Source organism: Haliotis asinina, chromosome 12 (genome assembly GCF_037392515.1).
Source record: "Haliotis asinina isolate JCU_RB_2024 chromosome 12, JCU_Hal_asi_v2, whole genome shotgun sequence".
NCBI classification, from domain to species: Eukaryota; Metazoa; Mollusca; class Gastropoda; order Lepetellida; family Haliotidae; genus Haliotis; species Haliotis asinina.
The window spans coordinates 10,987,402-11,010,173 of NC_090291.1; the positions used below are offsets into that span (position 1 = coordinate 10,987,402).

The following is a 22,772-nucleotide window of genomic DNA, read 5'->3' on the forward strand; positions in this document are numbered from 1 at the left end:
CCAAGTTATTGTAAAGATATAATTAATCGACAAAAATGACGTGTTGAAATATTAGAAAAACAAAAACATATTGTGCTCGAACTTTTGTAGAATCTTATGTGGCAGTGTAATATCCTGTGAAATCGTAAGACATTATTTCTTTAAATATTACGGCGCAATAGCCGACGGTTGCAGATGAGAAGATATTTAGTATATCAGTTATTATTGGTGGATTTGTTATTATTGTTTGGGTTGATTTACATTAAATTCAACAGTGGTTTGCCTGGTTAGAAAATGATTTTGTTCTTAACTCGCCGTAAATATCCGTTGGAGAGTTTATCCTCAGCCCATGCAAATCGTAAACGGAGATTAGAGTATCAGATCCTCAGTCTGGGAAGCATGTACATAATGAATGACGACCCCACCCCCACCCCCACCCTGCTCAATTTGTGTACAACATTGATGTTCCCCTGCCTTCCAAGAACAAAACGGGTGATGGGTGTGGAACAGTAAGAAACTCGACGTTTGATCTTTCTCAGTCACCTGCATGGCCAACCCAGATTACACAGTTTGTTTTGCCTTAAGTATCTCGATCTACACCGGTTACGGTGCGGACAAAATAATCTCTCCGTGTGGTTTGTATGTGACTGTTTTAAAATGGGTACCCCTGACTGCAGGACAGTGGATAAGCCAAGTGGTTCAAGGGGTCGCTCGTGACGCCGAAGAACCGGGTTCGACTCCTATAAAAGGTTCCCATGCAGTGTGCGTGTGTGTGTGTGTGTGTGTGTGTGCGTGTTCTTTCTTTCTCGTTTTCCCATGCATGAAAACTGTACACTGCATATCTTGATAACTCAAGAGATCTTTTTAAAATGGATGCCGAAACAAATGGAATGGCATAAGTGATGGCAAGCAAGTGATATCCCGATCCTATGTGTCTCCGAAATATCGAAATATTGCTAAAATCTTCAAGACGCCTTCTTATTAGCTCGCAGATGTTATCCATCATGTTACTTTCTCCGCTCGATCGATGCGTGCGTACGTGCGAGTAAACGTGAAAATTAAATATATAATTATTAGTTAACGGGATCGCTATTATCATCGTATTCAAAACATTAAGATTTACCAGAAGGCACCAAAATTGATATGTTTGAACCATTTGATAAAATTTGGAGCGTAGAGATCCCGGTTGTCTTAATGACACCATGTTTGTCGTACGAGAGAGGGGGCAATGACTGATCCTCATTGCGCACCCCCCACCCCCCACCCCCCAAACTAGTGGTAAATTATGAATTATGCTCATGTTCTCACTGAATTGTCTTCTCCAAAATCGATTATTTAAAGTTATATAGCTGGAAATCCGCAATACACACACAAACAACAAAACTAGACATGAACAAACAACAAAGCAGTCTAGCTGTGCACGCAGATAATTACGCCGTGACTATTCTTATCAAGTGCGGTGTAAGGAGCCCGGTGGACTTTGCACTTTGCAAGATGGAAGCGTGTGTGTAACTCTAGCATTTTCGGGTCCAAATATCGGTCGCCAGCGAAAGCGTATACTTTGAAATAGTGAAAACATGGCTGCCCTTTTGAAATCATGGCGAGAGGCCGCTACTCTGATACTTGTCTCAGCAAATAGATGCCGCAGTCGCATAACTTTCAAACCAGTGGGCTCCTGTCAGACGACAGCTGAACCAAAGGGAGATAACTTTGAGACACTGATGCTGAAAAGAAGCAGCAAGTCAACTTTTATGCCAAATCTCTATGTCTTCCCGGGAGGAGTAGCAAGTGATGCAGACTTTTCTAAGGAATGGTACGACATATTCGGTCAAGCTGGCGAACTGTCCAGATCAAACTTGTTTAGGTTTGTGAAGGGTAATGGACCAGGGGCACCAATGTTTGATCGGATTCGAGATGCAGAATTCAGTGCAATCCCCAGTGAAATAGCTTTTAGGATATGTGCCATACGAGAAACTTTTGAAGAATCGGGCGTTCTGCTCGCGAGGCCTGTTGCCGACCTGAAGCAAACGACAGTGATTAATGTGGACTCACCAACATACGGCAGTGCATTGAAATGTAATTCAAGCATTAACTCTTGGAGGAAGAGGGTTGAAGAAAATGCATCCGAGTTCATCACAATGTGTCGTGATATGAATATTGTGCCAGATGTGTGGTCACTGTATGAGTGGTCAAACTGGCTGACACCAGCGCAGGAGGTTATCCTTCATCGAAAGCCAAGAAGATATGACACAGCCTTCTTTCTGTGTTGTGTGGAGGAAAAACCAGATGTGGCTGAAGACAACGGAGAAACTGTCCATAGTCAGGTATGAATGATGAAGAAGCATAGAACAGCTTGGTGTTTATGGTAATCGACAATTGTTGTGCTTATTGTGTCATCAAGCACCTTACATCTGACCAGGCAGTGTGTATTCAGCCATGGGTTTTGTTTGTTTCATGCAGCACTTGGCATTATCCAGCTTTAGGATGATTGTCAGGTGTTATTTTATGTCATAAAATGTATTTTGAGTTATTACAAGAGTTACCTCCCCCTAGACCAAACAGGGTTGCAATTCAGTAAGTCTGTTTATGTACGTCCCAATTCTTGTCAACGTGATATCTCATGAACGTCTTCAAATTTGGTGACAGCCTACATTGGGGGATTACGCAGACACCAGTCATTTTTGGTGACCTTGAGCTTATTTTCAAAGTCGCCATGACACTTTGGCCACTTTTCATTTTCTTGTTAACACGATATCTCATGAACTATTTTATTCACTATCTTCAAATATGGTGATCTTATTTTCAATATGACCACAACACTTTGTTCACTTTTCGAACTTACGTTAACACAATATTCCATAAAACATTGCAACCATTGTCCTCAGTTTTGTTGACAGCCTACGTTGGGTGATTATCCAGACACAAGTCATTTTACATATCTTGTGTGTGAGCAAAAAGTAAAGAGTAATGAATATGTCATAAATATTTCATTCTTCTTTAGTGACAGGGGACATATCCACGTTAGTGGCCAACACTTGTTCATCCATTGTAGTCATGCCAATTTACACTTGTCAGAGTGGAACACAGAGTATGTGATCAAGACTATCAGTTGTTGGGCTTCCATTTTTGAGGACCCATCTAACCCTCCGTGGGTTATATGGCCAAGTTTATGTGCTGGCGAGTAGGTGCACCTCTCCGAGATTGAGAGTTTGAACCAAAATGATGCTAGGATATGTACTCATCTGAGAAAATGATAACATGTAATACTGTCATATGGAGTTCCTTAGTTTGTCAGCACCATTCTTGTGCTTATATATCCATGTAAGTGCCAAATATTTTGATGATGATGATGATGATGATGATGATGATGATGATGATGATGATGAAATATCATGATAATGAACTTGCACCTGTTTACTTTTTCCACTGACATCAGTCTACACAATAGATTGTATAACGTTCTTAGAATCGTCTGGATCTTATGCCACTATTGTAAATTTAATAAGTAATATGTTTGAAGTTTTTATTTAAAATAATGTTTGTTTTGTAACAGTGGGGATCTCCGTTGAATATTTTGCTGGAATTTGAAAGAGGATGGGCAGGCATAGCACCACCTCAGATGTATGAACTGGCTCGTTTGCTGAACATTGGCAGTATGGAGGATTTGGTTCACTTTGGTTGGTCACGGTCAGGGAACAGGATTGAGAGATGGCTGCCTGTTAGATTTGAATGCGCAGATGCAGTCCTGTATCTTATGCCTGGTGAGTTGATTTACTCAATCTGTTACTGGCAAACAAGGATAAGTTGAGCACAGACCTGACAATTAACCTGTATTAGCTTGTATGAGTGTCACCCACTGGCACTTGCCATTGTGAGCAAAAGGGCCGTCTGCTGTCCAAGATCAAGTGTAGTGTGAAGCGCACAGCCTGTCTGAGCAAACTCCTACATGCAAAATCAATTTAATCATCCTGCTTTTTCCGTGCACAAGCAAATGGGTTTGCTCACTGCTGTACATCGTCTACTTCTCTTTATTGTGTTCTCTGTGCTGGTCCAGATGGACCTTGATTGCCACCAGATTTAGATTTACAAATCACACTGCACCCCAAAATTTTAGACTGAACAGTGTTCCATTGTTCAAAACAATCTCAGCTGCAATCAACCTTAAACACTAAGGTAAGAGTTGCGATCACCACAAGAAAAAGATACTCCCGTTGCACAAAACAACCTAAGGGCAACCTTAACTCGGACTGCCACCTTAGCTGTAACCTTAACTAAGGCTAAACTCTTCAGCGCAGGATTAATGACAGCGTCCCTAGTTACCAAGCGATTTCAGCATGTCAGGTTGACCCGTTCTGTCTCTGTACATTCTCTGCACTCTACACTGCTTCCGCTCTCTTCTCTCAGTCTTGTATAAAATAAAAGCAGCTGCCATGTTCCCTTCCCAACTTTAGAGACACTAAGGTTGCATTGGACCAACTTTCATTCTCAACCTTAACTTAAGGTTAACCTTAGTTAAGGTTGTTTTGTGAAATGGGAGGCTAACCTTAGTGAAGTTCTAAGGTTGTAATCTTACAGATAAAGTTGACCTTAAGACATAAGGTTGTTTTGAACAATGGAGCACTGGTCCCCGGTCACCATTTTGCGAAATAATCTGTGATCATCTACCTTGTGCAAAACCCTCTAATTAAAAATACCAAAACTTGCCCAATATCCTGTATGTACAGTGATAAGGAAAACCGTAGTGCTGATGCATGACAATTTACCTGCACGAAAGGTAAAAAAAATTGACTAGAAATGGGTTTCCTGTTCAGTGTGTACTGGAACATGATCTTGAGAATCAGGCCAGGTTCATTACAATAAATCACTGAGAGTAGAGGAAGGGTGTCTGGGTGCAAGCTCGCATGAATCCTTCCGGGGCTCATATTTACAAAGCTGTCATAGCACTATACAAATCATGAGTCAGTGTTACAGCTTTGGAGATAAGAATGCTACAAGGATAGTCAAGAGGTCTTAGGCTTATGAGAGCTCTGTGAAACAGGGCCCTGGGTCTTTTCCCCCCAATACCTGTTTTGAGTGTTGTTTCTTCAGCCATGTGACTGTTCAAAATATGCCTTGATTCACATGTTGCTGTGTATCACCGATCACAGTCAGTTGATGAAAAGCGATGGTGACTGTGAAGTACAGTGGATAAGTCATTGTTTGGACCCTTACTTAAGTCTTTGGTCCTGTACCAGTCAGAATGGCCTGTTTTATATGGTGTCTCTTCAACACTCTTGAACCAGGGGCTAGATTTTCGAAGCTCTCTTAGTGCTAAGTGTAGTCATAAGTCCCATACAATAACATTAACTTATGACTATCTTAGCTCTGAATGAACTTTGAAAATCTAGGCCCTGGTGACTGAATTATGCCTGTTGACCCACCAGTGAATGGGTATCTTGTAGGAAAAGATGGTAATGTAACTGTTAAGCTTCTGTTGTGTCATGTTATAGCTTATGCCATGTGTAAGGGAGTTTTGAGAATAGTATTCAAAACTTTTTGATCTTTTGCCTGGAATATTAATGGCATATACCTCTTTTCATTGTTGTCATTATTCAGCTATCAACTGTTATATATACTAACCCATGTAGATCCAGTTAGAATTCGTCTACAGCAACCAATGCTTGCTGTCAGTGTCAGAGGCAACACTGGGTTTGTGTGGTCAGGTTCACTGACTTGTTTGACTCATGTCATCGTATCCCATTTGCATAGATCGATGTTCATGTTGTTGATCACTGGATTGTGTTCTCCAGACTCAGTTATTTACAGACTGATGCCATATGGCTGGAATATGGCTGGGTGTGGCATTAAACGACAACCAACCAATCAGATGATGGCAATTGTTGCAGGGGATGAGCTGTATCCAAAGGTGCCAGATGTCTATGGAGAGGGGGAAATACTGAAAAGCAGCCTGACACTGAAGGAATTAGAGCAGAAATACCCTATACAACACCGCACAAGGTATGAGGTTGACAGTGAGGGAAGACGCAAGGGACGTATCTCCTGCAGTATTGAAATGACAGCAGGACATGTAGCTCCATATGTGGACTTTGCCAATCTTACACTAGAGTCCACAGAATCGAAACTATGAAGTGGTTGGATAATGTTTATCATGTTTATGGTATGAAAGATGTGAAGTAGGTTATTATAATTATCACCATATTAGTCAGTGAGTATGGTTTTATGACACTTATAGCAGTATTTCTGTAATATCATGTCACAGGACACCAGAAATGGGCTTCACACATTGTACCCATGTGAGCAATCAAACCCGGACCCTCAGAATGACAAGTGAAGCCTTTAAACAATATGGTTAAACTACCAACACCTTTAATCAGTATTATTGCCTGCGTGGTACTTCGAAAAGGTGTTTCATAACACCTTCGAGTGATTTCATTGGCTAATACATGAACTTTGACATTACTGGTACTACTTTCATCACTCATTCCATTCATGATTTTCATTAAAATCATCATCATCTATAAAAATAAGTAAACAAATACGTCTAGCAGTTCTCTCATGAGTGATAACAAATATGGCATTGCCCGTGAAAATTATTGATTTCGTCAGAATTTACGGACAACTGGTTGGAAGAGTTGTGAATATAATCAAAAGATTGAATACCTTCTGCGTGTATGTTGTCAGGGCTGCACAGTAACACACAACATCAAAAGATGAGCAGTGCTCTTGTATCTCCATCACTGCCACTGTCAGCAGCATCCATTCGTGTCCTCCCGCACAAACATATTGTCACTGCCATGCCTCCTTTGGTTTCTTATGTAGGGGTCAAAAGCACTTCCCAGAATCTGAACACAATAGCCTTGAAATCGTCTTCATTCGAGGTTGTAGGCTGTGTTTTCAGGACCAATTTTCTTCAACATAAATATTGAATCTCGACAAGTGGGAATTCCAAGCCGAGATGACAAGGCGTCACTGGCATCCTGCACAAAGCGTCGCCGATTTATTGACAGGAACTCGTCCTCTGATGAAGAACATTAAGCTCAACTATTTGAGACATACAGTCCCTCGTTATTCGCACTTCCTTGAGTGAAGGGGTTGACATTCCAATCACCAATATGTTGTATTAATCTGCGTTACATGGTTCTATAAAGGAAAGTAAAATATTACTTTATTTTAACGATATTTTCATTTTTTAGAATGTGGATAATAAATAGGATACAAAACTCGTTCCCCTTTCATATCAAGTTTATGTCCCTCGTGAAATAAACTTGATAAGAAAGGGGAAGTTCGTTTAATATCCTCTAATTATTACTGCTACTGCAACTGCTACTACAGGGGAGGGTAAGGGGTGGTGTATGTGTGTAGCTTAGTGGTTAAGCATTTGCTCTTCCTGACAAAGACCTGGGTTCAGTGATTGAAATAACGGCCTGCCCGACTGCCCATGGCCAGTAAATTTTGAGCCGGGCTGCCAGGAAATTCTCTGCACCAGCCCGATTGTGTGGCTGAAATTTTTAAGGGTGACCTACTTGCAGTTTGCTCTCAGGATTCCATTTTAATTGTCATGTCATATTTTTATTTAAGAAAGATGAATGAAAGCTACGAGCATATTCCATAATTATATATGGACAACTCTTCAGCCAGTGAAGATAGCAATAGCACAGTAAAACTGGCTGGCTTAGTAAGCTACGCTTTGATTGGATATCTCTAGTCACATGGTTCAATAAGAACCAATCAAAGAGAGGGTTACTTAAAGGTGGGCAGGCAACTTTCAAGATGCGTAGGCAGCATTTATGGGCTACCAGCCCGGCTGTCAGGTTGAGTTGAAAAATTATTTCAATCACTGCCTGGGTTTGATTTCACACATTGGTACTATGTGTCAAGCCCACTTCTGGTGTGTTTGTGGTGATATTGCTGGAATATTGCTAAAAGGAGCATAAGACGAAATTTACTCACTTTTGTATTTGAAAGGATGATACTAAAGAGTTAATCAAAATGAAGTCTGTATAGTTTGACTGAAGTTGCTTGCACTGGAGCAGGCTATGCACGTTAACACGTCAAGTGAGCATGAATAGTATGATAACACTACTCAAGTTTTGACAAGTATATTTTTCATAGGTGATGCACATACTGTTTCCTATAGTATGAAAAGTGTATACAGAATAAAATGATATCTGGTCATATCCAAATGTGAGTGGGATATATATGATATAGATATATAAAAGATGAGTCCAGATATTTCTTCTTGTCAAAAACTCATTTGTCCACACAAGATCTTTTGCGGTTGAACAGTGTAGACATATAGACTCCTCATATGACTTATTTATGCTCTTTCCACCTTATTGTTTGGGGTAACATTTATTCAGTGTTCCAGCTGTGTCTTGGCAGTAGTTGTTAATGAAGACTTAATCACTAATCAGAAACATTTACATTGATTGAAAGATAAGAATTATAAGAACCAGTTCAAAAGTTTGATGTTGGATAAAATTTTGTAGTCCTTAGCTTAAGTTTAATGGCAAAGGGATACTGGCTTGCAAGTGTTCTGACAAATAAATGTACATTATTTGTAAACAATTGTAGAGTAACTTTAATGTGCAAAAACAGTCCTGTTTCACAGATCTGTTCTTTCAAGAATAAACTCATCTTTTCTGTAGACTTTCCAGCAAGAGTACTTTGTTGAAAGCTCATAGCAGTGCTGGTAAGCAGTTATGTATCAGGATTTGAACTGACATACACTGTTAAGGGTGATCGTGAACTACATGCAGTCTCTGCTAAGCATATTTTGTACTTGTGTTAACATTCTAGAATATTGTTTTGTTATGTCAGTCATTTTTCGTGATAGTAATTTTTGAGTATACAGAGAATTCAACATTCTAGAAGCTAGATTTTTAAAGAAATTTGGAGAGATTTATGGAATAAGATTTTTTATATCCTACTTTAATTAAGTTGCCTGCCACTGTCCATGTTATATCCCCAGTGATCAATCTGAGAAGTTCTAGATGTACATTGTATTCAGAGAAACATCCTGTGAGAAATGCTATTTAACTGGAACATGGCATTCAATAAAGCATTGTGTGATAATCTCTGTGTTGACTGTTTCTGTAGTTCCTGACTAAGTCATGTATACCTGTGCTGATCCAGGGTAGAATTAGTCTTCCGGGGTTTTACTGTCACTCACAAACATGGTGGTTCCTGGAATATCTGATTATTAGTTTTACAGGTCCTTGATGGCAGGATGAGGGTCCTGTAGAGTAGCAGTGTAGAGAACTGGCTAGGTATTCTCGAAACGTTCATAGCCCTACGAACTTCTTAAGTCCATTCTTAACACACTGGCTACGATCAAAGTTAAGAATCCTTAGGGCTACGAACATTTTGAGAATAAGGGCTTTGTACACTTTGATATTTTTTTTTCAGAGTGGAATGAATCATTGATCATGTGGACTAATGGATGAAAAGATGCATGCAGCTGCTCTGATAGAAACAGACAAAAGCTTAGCAAACCATAGATAAGTGTTGTGGGTACAATGAATATGTTGCATCTGCCTGGATGTAGTGAAATGTATTTCTGTGTCCATTCTCTACATTTGTGGAGAGTCCACATTTAAATGTTGCATAAAACCCTGGTCTTCAGCAACACCTACTTGTCGTAACAGACAACTAACGGGATCAGGTGGTCAGATTCACTGTATGGACTGTGAATGTCATTGTATCCCAGTTGTGTAGGTCAGTGTTCATCACTGGATTGTCTGGTCCAGGTTCAGACTGCTGCCGTACGGTATGAATATTGCTAAGTACAGCATTAGACAACACACAAAGGTAGTCATTGTATCACAAATCATGGCAAACTGGCATATTTCACTGACACAGGTGTGTGCATTTTGAAATCGTTAGTAAGTTACTGATGTAACTATATGTAGGAAAAAAGGTAAAATTCCAGGCTTCTCGGAACTGGCAAGTGTGAGTTCATCACTTTGTGTCATAACTTACATACAGGTTGGAAGAAGCAGTGTATGATATACGCTTAAAAAAGAGTAGGGGAACCTGAACTTTGAAGTCTGGTTGAAAGAAAACCCATTGAGAAATGTTACAATGACATTCACCTTGTGTATGCAAGGTGGAGAGTTGATAACTAGATACTGCTCAGACAATGAACCCATCTTCAGACAGGTAGGTGTGCAATCTGTCTCACAATCCATGAACGATATTATTTCCTTTCTGTCCTGCCTTTTCTGCAATGCTGAAGCTCTATGTGGAACAAGTCTTGATTCCCTCAGGTTAAGGATCCCCATTCTGTCTAGGGCTCCTTTTCTCCATTTTAATGGAAATCTACTCTTCAAAAAGTAGGGGAAACTGAACTTTGAAGTCTGGTAGAAAGAAAATCCATTGAGGAATGTTACAATGACATTCACCTTGTGTATGCAGCATCATTTCATGTTATCAGAACATGCAAACACAATGAATGGGAAGCATGTGCACAACATGGGAGCCTCATACACGTGCATGGGGTGTCAATATGAATCTTGACGGTTTTCAGGCAGGTCGATAAATCACTGCAGACCATTTTGTTCCGATAATTTTCTTGCATCTGTGCATGGTCAGGGTTTTCAGAGTGAAATCACACACTACTGACTGAAAATTGTAAACCTGAAATTTTCATGTCATACTCCAGTCACCTAATATGGGGGATAACTGAACAGCTTTGCTATGAATGAAATATACATGCATGTGGTGATGCATTCTCAAAACATCCATTATTATTGTATCAACATTGATTCAATCACATATATCTCCCAATTTCGACAATCGTACATTGAAAGATCAAAGTATATAAGCCAAACACCCAGCCAGACATCAGGGCTGGTGACTTCAAAATGTTACCCGCTCAAACTGGATTCCACCAGACCAGACACCAAGAATTCACTCAGATGTATGGAACATCTTAACTTTGCATGAGACTATCGGGCTGGCTACCTGAAAATTTAAATCTGTAACTAACCTGTCTCAGGTGGTCAGACAGGCCTTATTTCATGCACTTGAAGTAGTGACTTTGACTAAGTTGCAAGACTTTGTTGAGTCTATTGTTGTTCATAATACAGTCACTGAATTGTCATATCCATACTTACATGCCATATTTACACACCCCAGTCATGAAGCTGGAATATTTCTGAGTTTTAAATAAGAAAACATATCACTTATTTCGCCCCACATATCTCTCAGAAGAACACTCGTGAAAATCAGGGTTAGAACATTCTCCTTCATGTTTGTCGTAAGAGGCGACGTAAAGGGATCAGGTGGTCAGGCACGCCGACTTGGTTGACATGTCATCAGTTCCCATTTGCACAGATCAGTGCTTAAGCTGTTGATCACTGGATTTTCTGTTCAAGATTTGATTATTCACAGACCACCACCATTTAGCTGGAATACTACTAAACTCTATCACGCAACAGCATCATCCAGATCTACTAGCAAAATCTGTAATAGTTACAGATTTCTACTCTGCATTGTGCCAAGTTTTGTCCTTGACATCTTGATACTTGGAGCTGTTGTTAAACAAAGCAAGTCCCATGAGATTTTAAATCATCTGTTGTAACCATATCGTATCTGGAGATAACCTTGAATACCTTGTGGTTGTAGATATGATGTGCACATGTGTGTTCCTAATACAAGTCAAAGATAGATTTATATTTTAATAAACTTAAATGTCAAGAATCAATAAATTGTTCATTTATTTAACAAGACTAGTGTAATTGCACACTTCACATAAAAAAATATATTTTGTGGAATGTTCTGATCACACAGTTGTATTGAGCACACAGTTGTATTGAGCACACATTTGTACTGCTGACCACACAGTTCTACAGATCAGAGAGTTATACTGAAAACAAATGTACAGATCACATTGTTGTACTGATCAGACACTTCTAATGATCACAGTGTTGTACTGACCACACAGTTCTACAGATCAGACAGTTATATTGATCACAACTGTAAAGATCACATTGTTGCATTGATCAGACAGTTCTTCTGATCAGTGTCGTACAGATCACACATTTCTACTGACCACACAGTTTTACAGATCAGAGTAACACAACTGTACAGATCACATTGTTGCACTGACCAGACAGTTCTACTGATCACACAGTTGTACAGATCACACATTTCTACTGACCACACAGTTCTACAGATCAGAGTAACACAACTGTACAGATTACATTGTTGCACTGATCAGACAGTTTTACTGATCAGACAGTTGTACAGATCACACATTTGTACTGACCACACATTTCTACAGATCAGACAGTTATATCGATCAAAACTGTACAGATCACACTGTTGTACTGATCAGACAGTTGTACTGATCACACAGTTGCACTGATCACACAGATGTACAAATATTTGATCAGATATTCCACAATGCAAAAACATCTCTGGTCTCTCACCATGACGTGTGAAGCTATTTGCCTCATCAGACTAAAGTCGGTGTCATAATCTGTACCATTCATTGCCCTGTTTCTGATACAATGTAAACTTTCACTTGGATGCTTTCCTCCATGAGGCACAACTAAATCAAGAGTCTTTCCACCAACACTGTCATTTCACTGTGGCCTCTGATTTAGTCAGTCGTTGTCTAAGAATCAGTAAGTGTTCCTTGAGAAACCACAGATATTGTCCGAAGTCTGGACTTTGATTTACTGAATGTTGCCACAAACGTACCATGAGTCAGTGGCAAGTAAGTTTCAACATCTACTGCATTGTCTTATTCCACCCAGGTATTTAGTTTGAGAGAGTTGGTGTAGACTGAGCACTGGAACAAACAGCTCTAAAGACTCAAATCGAGATAGGATTGTAGTTCATATAATCAGCTCAAGCTCCACAGTGAGACTGGCTTGTTGTCTGTTGAATCTAGGTTGAATCTACTTTTGGCTCCACAAAGAGATTGGATTCATCCATACACAAAATCCTCGATTTCATATCTCTCTTGTCATGTTTCCCTGCAGGTCGCCAGTTATGGAAGCCGACAGTACACCTGGAAAGTACAAGACATCACTCAACAGGGAGCCTGACACCAACATGTGTTAACCGATATGGCTTTCCTTGTGACATATTCCAGTAGCAATATGCAGAAGCTGAAATCCATGGGTTAAGGCTATCTATTTTATTACTATAGACTAATTCCTTGTCTCTGAATATATTTTTGATAGTAACAAATAAACTCATTTAAATTGAAACGGAGCCCCAGTGAGTTAGGAGATTTAGACCCTTAGGAAATCAAGTCTTACTTTTTTGTGCAGTGAGGGCTGGGCAGAAGTGAAATAAATGTAGTTAAGGGACTATGAGACTGACTATTGATATTACAGCTTCTATGATGCCACTTTTGGACACAGTGGACTCATGGATTTCAGCTTCATTCTATGTGAGATTGTAGAACTGGTGCTAGTAGTGTATCAGAAGCCCTGTCTCTTTCTGTGCAACATTTCAGCAGCTGACCAAATTCAGAGATTTTCATCCTAAGTTTCAAGACTCTATAAAAGTGTGAAGTCCAAAGCTTGCTTGGGAGTTAAAAACATTCATCAATGAGAGTTTGTTTATATGTGCAATGGTGAGATTGTAATTGTCACATGGCGTTCTCTTTCTCTTTCTGTTTTGTATAGACTAATATCTAGTGTCTTCAGTTTAAAATGTTCATCTAACAAGTATTAGTTCAAGAGATATGTGATGTTATTTCTTGTGATGCCATAGCTACTAATGATGATATGATGCTCTGAAAAGTGACCCGTAATATCCAGGGTAGAATAGGCCTTCATCAACCGTATGCTTGCCATAAAAGGCGACTATGCTTGTCGTAAGAGGCAACTAACAGGATTGGGTGGTCAGGCTTGCTGACGTGGCTGACTCATGTCATCAGTTCCCAGTTGCACAAATCGATGCTCATGCTGTTGATCACTGGATTTTCTGGTCCAGACTCGATTATTTACAGCCTGGCGCCATATAGCTGTAATATTGCTTTGAGTGGTGTAAACCCAACCTCACTCACTCACTCTGAAAAGCATTGTGATGCAGTTTATTGCATCTCCACATACCCAGTCTCTGCATGCTCTTCCAAGGTAGCATTGGCTGTCTGAGCCAACAGGTCGCAACATGTCCACTTGTGATTTGGTGTCTGCTTCTTGCCCCCATTTCTGTTTGTCAATGGATCAGCAACTACAACATGTGAAATCATCATGGTATTATTAGCCAAATAAAAAATCATGATTTGGGGACGTAAAATTGAGAGGTGTCCTAAGTTGGAGAAATCAATCCCATTCTCACTTTTGTGAATACAAACATTAAAACAAAACCAAACCAGGATAATAACGACAGTTGATATTTCAAATTAAATTAATGAGGGCTATTTAAATGCTCAAATATGCAACTTTGTTTCCTATTTGTATCTGTACCTTAGGATGAGGCGACAAATATTTTCAAACCTATATATCCGGGATGGTGAGTACACTTGGCAGCCTTAAACAATGGTGTAGTGTAACCGACCAAACAGTTGAGGCAGCGACTCCCCTCCAGTTTGGAGACGTTCTCTTGTCTGCCATGGCGGCTGCAAATACAAACCCACATTCACATATGATCAGTGTGCAAAACAGCCAATGGGCCGAGTAGTATAAGTAATGAGGGCACGAGACCAGTTCAAACTAATTTTACTTATTACTTATTACTTATACTACTGGCCGCTACCCACTTGGGCCAGTAAATCTCCACAGCAGGGGTCCAAAAATCCCATCGCCCAATGCCTGGGACAAGTCAGTTTTCATTTCGGGAAATCAAATAATGATATCTTACATGCCTGTGGACTACTAGATAATTTCCACTTATGGTTTCAAAATGCAAAAAATCTTGGATTTCATTTCATATCTGCTCATAATGAAGCTATTAGAATTAGCACTAATAATAAAGTAGAGCTTGAAGAGAGAGAAATTATAACTCTTCAGTAAATACTCCAGTAAACGTTAACATCATGCATTGTGTCATAAAATCAGGGCAAGTGGAAAATTAGTCAGGACAAGTTACTTTCTTGAAGTAACTTGCCCTGTGGCAAGTGGGTTTTCAAAATATTTTTGAATCCCTGCAGTCACTAGCCGAACTGGCTAGTAAATTTTCATGGGGTCATTTTGTAAATATATCAATCTCTCCGACCTGTTAAGTTATAATGAACTCTTAAATCATGCAAGCTTATGGTCTGACAAAAATGTTCATCATATCAAAAACTTAATGATGAAACACATGTCATGCCTGCGATATCTTATTGTCGTCTATTTTTCTTATCTTCTGCTTAGTTTCTACATTCAATTTCCGGCTAGTGAATTATTTTGTTGGCTAGTAACTTTTAGGTGTAGCTAGTCCAACTGGGTAACAAAATTTGGAAACTATTGTGTACTCTGTATCAGTGTTCACAGTAGGTTTCATAGCAGTGTGTACAGAAATAAATACATAGTCAAAATCTTTTGCGCATGAAATTTTCACTACAATCCTGAGCCATTTCAATTTCAAAATGTCTTGGTTTATATGTTGCTGTTTTAAGGTACTTTTTACAAATTAGGTCGATCAGACGCTATGCGTGTAAAACCAGAAGACCCAAGTTCAGTTCCCCACATGGTTACAATGTGTGAAGCTTTTTTCTAGTGTCCCCTGTTGTGATGTTGCTGGAATATTGCTAAAAGCAACATAAAACCTGACTCATTCACTTACTACATGTGAGATGACACTTGTGTTATTTGAACTGAAGCACAGCATCAAAGTAACAAAACACTGAGCAATATTAAAAACGTTCATACTTTCTTAATGCTACACAAATTTGCTGTTCAGAATATACGTTTTTTCCAAAAACTGGTAGCCAAGGGATGTTTTTGGGAATCCCTATATTATATCAAATAATAACGTACTGTCTGTTGTTTTTGAATCTCTTCTCAAATTTTCTGACGTTTGACATCTTCTCATTGAAGTTGGTATCTGTTCAAACAAATAGAACATAAGAACATAACAATCACATTCTACTGTACATTGACACCTATATACAGCAGGTCTATACACATATACTATATACTGAACAGCAATAGAAATGCAAGGTTTGCAAAACTAAAATCTCATGAAAGCAAGCATTCATGTTTATGTCTTCTATTTAAAAACTTGACAAAAAAATCCCAGTTGTGTTTCTTTTGCTGTTCAGTATATTTATTTTTTTCACTGCACTGGTTTACATGTGGTTTCCGAACATGTGACAATAAGAACCAGAACCTTGCCAAAATTGACACATAACTTAACTGCATGAAAACTGAACACAATTCACTTCTTAGTACACTTGCCTTCATATATGTATATATTTTTTCAATTATGAAACTTTCCTTGTAATTATAAAGTTGGAAATCATTGTACATGCAGATATTTTGGGAGACAGTATTGGATATGTAATTTTGGATAAGTTACATTGCCAACTCGATAGGTAAATAAATATAATTTGGTAACATGATGTAAAATATATACATTTGGATTTGAAGGGAAGTGTTAGGAAAGGACAAAAATAGTATTTGATAGCTATTTTAAACAAAAATATGACCTACATATTTATCACTTGTATACAAGCAGTTTCTTCCTATTCCATCACACTGCAAATACAGTATAATATGACACATGAAGCTACAGTGGACGCTGTCCAAACCGACAGCTGTCAACACCAGGATAAAATCTCTGTCTGTAGCTTGTACCCTTATCATCATTTAAAGCTCTGCAATCTGGCAGTCTTCAATTCCAGATCTCTGCGTGAAATGAGCTGTTCGAACATTCGTTTTTAAAGTAATTAGCACAGTCTAATCCAGCCGCACAGGAGGAGTTGGTCATATGTGTATTGCCACCAATTAATCCTGCATTGATGCTACGTGGTTGCCGACAAATATGAAGACAATTTAATCTTAGTTCAGTATTAGGTATATCGGTACATGTATTTAGTGATTTGAGTCAATGTGTGCAATAACTGAGAGAATGACATGATGCAACAATGTATATGAGAGTGACAAAACTGGTTCAGTTCTAGTTGTATGTAGTTCTACATTTCCAAGCCAGGTTATTTCTTCAGTCCTGATGAGTGCCAGTTTAGACAGCTTCCACTGTATTTAGGACCAAACATGACATCAATTCATACAAGTGAAATTTGTAAACAAACTTTGTTCAAAAATGAATGAAACTGACACCTTTCAGTACAAATGGCTTGTCAGTAGCATTGACCGTTTCGTGGTCATATTCTAAGTATATCGTGTCACATGACCACGATAAAATATGAACTGTGATTAAGTATACTTTCTTGTGTAAGACAACTATTAGAGGGGAGGGAGGGAGTTTGGTTTTACGCCGCTTTTAGCAATATTCCAGCTATATCACGGCGGGGGACACCAGAAAATGGGCCTTACACATTGTACCCATGTGGGGAATCGAACTCGGGTCTTCGGTGTGACGAGCGAACGCTTTAACCACTAGGCTACCCCACCGCCCCAACAACTATTAGAGCCAAGAAGTGGGTCAGAGTGTGGTTACCATGGTTACTGTGGTAATAGTGTGCTTTATCTGGCAGTGAAGTTCTGGGTTAGAATTCATTTTCAGTAACCATTATGCTTGTTGAAAGAAGAGTCGACCAACAGGATCTGGTAGTCAGACTCACTGACTTGGTTGAAACGTGTCTTTGTATGCTAATTGCGTAGATTGATGATCATGCTGTTGATGACTGGTTTGTCCGGTCCAGACATGACCATGAATTCTTACATACTACCGCTATATAGCTGGAATATTGCTGAATGTGGTGAACAGATAAACAACCGATAAACAAAACAGGAAGTAACAATGTTATGACAGATCTAAAATTCTAGTTACCTTTTGAATGGTGCGTGTTCCTGCTGACCCTTTCACTCTTTCTCCGATAATACTCCAGCGTCTGACACAAAGATCATATCAATTAATATCAATGTTTCATTTTGTATGATACTTCCTTGCATAAAGATCTGAACTCACCTCATAGGGCAAACACATCAGTAGACTAACAAGTAGTCTCTGAACGTTTTTTACTGAAAAACATTGGCTTTCCTGGATATATTTGCTTCAGGGTCTGTACGACAGACTAACAGGTGAAATTTCTTTTATTGTGAAGGTTGTAATAGACCTTCACATTGAGAGGCATTGGTTCAGATAAAAACATCTGATTTCAGTACGACAAGTGCAGGTCAGTTACAGGATCTAACGATAAGATAAGTTTCCATGACAACTGCTAGTAGGATGAGAGCCTGTTCTAATCTAAACAATTATGGACCCATGTAGATAGGGGTTAGAGTTGGCCTCCAGCAACCGATGATTGGGTGACAGGCTCGCTGACTTGGCTTGCCAGTATTGCATAAATTGATGCTCATGTCAATCACTGGATTGGCTGGTCCAGATTAATTTACTTAACAGATCACTTCCATATAGCTGTTACATTAATGAATTAAGCATTAAACAGCAAACAACAAACAAATACCAAATAAAACAAAACAAATATGCCATTCACCTACCCTCAGTCGACAGTATTCTCTTTCCACAGCAATCCGATTTGCTTCCTTTACAAGATGCTGATAAGCATCCTCCAAATTTACAGGTTTTCGTGAAAGGTATTTAATCACGGCTGCAACTGTATGGTTTAGTCCACTGACAAATTCGACCTTCAGGTTTATTTTACACCTACACTGTCTCTCTATTTTACGGATATTTTGACCCTTTTGCCCAATAAGAAACCCCATGAATCGACGTTCAGTTGTCTTCACTGTAAACCTAAATGTTTCTGACATCCAGATGTCCTGATTCACACTGGGGTCATCAACATGATCAATCAGGTGAAAGTCTTGTTGCAATGCACAATGCAGAAGGTAGATGAGACGTTTAGCACTTCTACTTCTATGCTGTTCTTTCCAGATGTCGCACCCATACAAATATTCCACAAAATCCCTGGCGTTTCTGTTTGGTATGTCTTTAGTGGAAAACTCAGACAAGACCTTGTTAAAATTCCTTGGAAATTTTTCTGAAACAGAAAAGGATAAAAATCTGACAAATACAACAAAAAATCACTCATGTGATAACCATAGTGTTATCGATGACAATTAACTTCACAATCCAAAATACGTTATAAATAAGTCTATAACGCACATGATTACACATTACTGTTTTAGACCCCTACCAGGAGCCAATATTGACAGCCGCAAAAATATAAAGGTAATTACCTTGAGGTATGCACGTACACACAAGCTTATTGAACCTGGCGAGGTAGATGACAGGCACAATATTCCCTCTTATATGATTGATGAAGTATTGAAAACGGCCTCTCCATCTATTGTCATGGTAGAGACAAACTTTTCTGGGATCATCACATCCTTTACTCTGCATTGTGAAGGCAGTGGTGGGCTTGTCGCATACAAGTTGCTGAAATGTAAGAGAAGATGCGCAGTGAGTGAGTATGTTTTTACGCTGCTTTCAGCAATATTCCAGTAGTATTACAACAGAAATGGGATTCACACATTGTACCCATGTAGGGAACTGAACCCAGGTCTTAGGCAGGCTGGGCGAACGCTTTAACCACTAGGTCGTCCCACTGCCCCATAAATGAACAGAATGAAGCACATTTGGCAGGCTTCAGAGACAGAAAGTGGGGCAACGAAGGGTGAAGGGCTTTGACATCCATTTCATGTGACATTTTTCACTACCCGAACCGTATGTACAACCTTTATAACCCTACTTCGATCCGACAGTGAGTGAATTTGGTCTTACGCAGCTTTAAGCACTATTCAAGCAATATCACAGCAGGGGACACCAAGAATGGGCTTCATATATTGTACCCATGAGGGGAATAAAACCCAGGTTTTTGACGTGACAGGCAAACGCTTTAACCACTCGGTTCCCCCACCACCTCTACTTCCCTTGATTATTAAAGGTCAAATGCAACCCAAAAATCAAACATAATTGAAACACAGTTATCACTTGTTCATGATACAAAAAAGGCTTTGTTGATTGTGAAAAAAGAAATAAACAAAACTATAAGCCTATAATCGCAAATTAAAAGTGCAATATTTTGTACTTGGGTTTACCTCCCTCGAAACGAAGCAGGCACGATACCAAACCCAGTCAGGGCCGGTGTGTGTGCATTCATGTGTAACGACACCTTGTCATTGGCCACTGGTTCATTTGCCGATATGCTTACCCGGAGGTTTGTTTATGGCTTGCAAGCCTGTTAGGTGTTAATTTCAAATTGCAAATGGTCAGTAATTGAAGTTGTGCATTGCATATTGTCATCAGCAGACAGGCAGGCAGACACATAGGTGTCAATAAACCAGACATTTAGTCTTCTCTCTGACAGAGTCTGCTTATCACTATCAACATGGTCTTTTTTATGTAACAAGTAGACTATTTACTTACTTATGTAGACAACCAAGATTAGACTACTGCTCACGACCTCATACTGAGGGCAGGAATACTGTTTCAAGCTCTGCCAACCTACTCACTGCACATGCGCTATGAGTGCAGCGCGGCATAGCTGTTGAAACCAATTTTTCCCACAATGCTGGGGGAAAATTAGTGAATTGTTTGAACTCCGATTTCGCAGGCTTTTTTATGACGTTTTTTGTTTTTTTCCAACCTTATTGGTTGAATTGGCATTTGTGATGCTTTGTTTCGGTAAGTGCATACCGAAAGGTATCAGAATCTGCAAAGTTATGCAAAGTTAACCAAGTGCTGGTTATCGCTCACATTAGTCACAATATGCAAATAGGTAATCAGAGCTCAGTAAAGGATCAATGATCAGTAGTTATCATAAACCCCACCACAAAATCATGTGGGCAATAATGAGACACAATCGTAAGATTGTACAATTATTAATTTATACTGCAATCAAGACGATTGTTGATGCCTCCTCGTGAGACACGCACACGACTACAGTATGTTGTTCACGCAGCAGTTGAAAGCCAATCAACTGCATCAATTGTCTTGATTTAACAAACATAACAATAAGAAAAATACTTAACTTTAATTGCATGTTATTATGAATATTGATTAGTCTCCCTAGCAATAATCAAGTGAGATCAATCCAATGACTGATTATTCAATCAACTGCTTCACATAATATATTATATGAATAATGTTCAATTAGATTTAAATGGAACCACATTTTTCTAACTGATGACTTGGATGACTACATGAAAAACGATTAAAACTACATACACGATTATTATTTAAGTTTACTTTCCAATGTTGGGTGCCCTCAGGCCTGACAACCACATATAATATCACCATTTATTACTCGCCCGTTGAAGATGCTGTGCACAGTGTAATATTTTTACGGCAATATTGCACTAGTGTAATACCGCGCGCTTGACGTATGACGTCAAAATGGCTAAAATTGTGACGTCACAATGCTATTGCCGATGTCGCAATTTTACTAGACCTTGCTTGACTCGCGGAAAGCTGAGAGTCCTCACACTGTAGGGAATTTCACGGCAGTTTCTGTCAATTTATGTTGGCGAGTAATAAACAGAATACTAAACTCGCTTCCGTGAAATATCATTTTTATTAAACTCGTTAGATTTCGTATCAAACTCGCTTTCATTCGTTTGATACCAAATCATTAACTCGTTTAATAAAAATGGTATTACACGGAAGGTCGTTTAGTATCCTCTATATAGATCCGGGTTAGAACTGGCCTTCTACAACTTACGTGAACTTCTGCCGTCATTTCATTAGTGTCATTCCGACTTTTCAATACACCAGTACATGTACTTTCAACTGCGCTTTGATTTCAGACCTGTCGTGTCTCAGGTGGTAGTGGAAGGACTGAAATGATCAAAATATCGGTTGATATATATATACTGGCACAAATAAGCATGTCAGCATATATTGCGCTAAACCCCTTCAAAGAGGTTAACCATACGTCTCTCCGTGGTTAACCTCGATATGACATCACTTAGCGATAAATAAACACTAGAAACTCTAAACACTGCCTGCTATAACCTTTAGTCGTCAGCGACATCTAGCAGACACTGTCTAGAGCTTTCGAAGTAAACACACGCACGTGGAGAGCAGTATATACGTCATCACAGAAATAAGGAAATTGATCTTGCGTTATGTTCAGCAGGGAGACTATATAGCGAGGGACAGGAAACTGCTCGAAAAGCTCTTGAACGCATGCCTCAGCAGTGTAGTCAATATGGCGGCAGCTTAGTATTTAGACTGAGCCCGGGTCATTTTCAAAAGCTGATTAAATTCGCTGAGTATTGTGACAACTGAAAATCTACATCACTTGTAGAAGATAAGTTAACTGTTTTGTAGCTTCAGTTTAAGTCAAATAATTGTTATTAGTGTCAGTATTAGGACAGTATATTTGTAGTAAAGTCGGTATGTTATAGCTCACTGGCTTCCATTCTCGATTCACCGCGATGATAGACTATACATTGTGTCGATAAAAACTCCTTTCACACATTCATTTAATATTTAGAAGGGAACACACCTTGTTGAAAGGTATTTGCAAGTTCTGATCCGCCGTTGAAATACTACACGGCGTTGTTTGGGCGTTTCCAGTTATTGCTTCAAAAACATCTTCACATACACCTTTAACTCTTATGATCGGAATACACTATCAGGTGAAATGTGTTTGCAAGTAATAGTGATAGTTTCATTATCTAAAAACAATGTTAAGGTGTATTTCAGGTGTGTGAAAAATATGACGTATCGCTGATCTGATCTGATCTGATCCG

The 22,772-nt window shown here is 39.2% G+C and overlaps 2 protein-coding genes across 2 annotated transcripts; one reads left to right on the forward strand and one right to left on the reverse strand.

Moving 5' to 3' along the window:
• The first annotated feature begins 1,446 nt into the window (after nt 1-1,446).
• Nucleotides 1,447-9,054, forward strand: LOC137257724 (acyl-coenzyme A diphosphatase NUDT19-like). The gene is made up of 3 exons (XM_067795132.1): nt 1,447-2,303; nt 3,533-3,740; nt 5,865-9,054. Exons 1-3 carry the CDS (start codon nt 1,557-1,559, stop codon nt 6,104-6,106), a joined length of 1,197 nt encoding a protein of 398 aa, XP_067651233.1. The 5' UTR covers nt 1,447-1,556; the 3' UTR covers nt 6,107-9,054.
• A 2,593-nt stretch (nt 9,055-11,647) lies between these two features.
• On the reverse strand, nt 11,648-21,990 carry LOC137257723 (uncharacterized). Its single transcript, XM_067795131.1, has 8 exons — nt 21,737-21,990; nt 19,254-19,452; nt 18,552-19,054; nt 17,881-17,941; nt 15,906-15,972; nt 14,442-14,563; nt 14,055-14,175; nt 11,648-13,000 (listed from the first exon to the last, which is right to left on the reverse strand). Exons 1-8 carry the CDS (start codon nt 21,752-21,754, stop codon nt 12,877-12,879), a joined length of 1,215 nt encoding a protein of 404 aa, XP_067651232.1. The 5' UTR covers nt 21,755-21,990; the 3' UTR covers nt 11,648-12,876.
• Between the last annotated feature and the right edge of the window lie 782 nt (nt 21,991-22,772).

Coding starts and splice junctions, on each gene's coding strand:
- LOC137257724 (XM_067795132.1), top strand. CDS start 1,557: ATGGCTGCCCTTTTGAAATCATGGCGAGAGGCCGCTACTCTGATACTT. Junction 2,304..3,532: donor GAGAAACTGTCCATAGTCAG/GTATGAATGATG, acceptor GTTTTGTAACAG/TGGGGATCTCCGTTGAATAT. Junction 3,741..5,864: donor AGTCCTGTATCTTATGCCTG/GTGAGTTGATTT, acceptor CAATTGTTGCAG/GGGATGAGCTGTATCCAAAG.
- LOC137257723 (XM_067795131.1), bottom strand. Junction 17,942..18,551: donor GAGAATACTGTCGACTGAGG/GTAGGTGAATGG, acceptor TCTTTGTGTCAG/ACGCTGGAGTATTATCGGAG. Junction 13,001..14,054: donor GAAGAGCATGCAGAGACTGG/GTATGTGGAGAT, acceptor TGTACTTTCCAG/GTGTACTGTCGGCTTCCATA.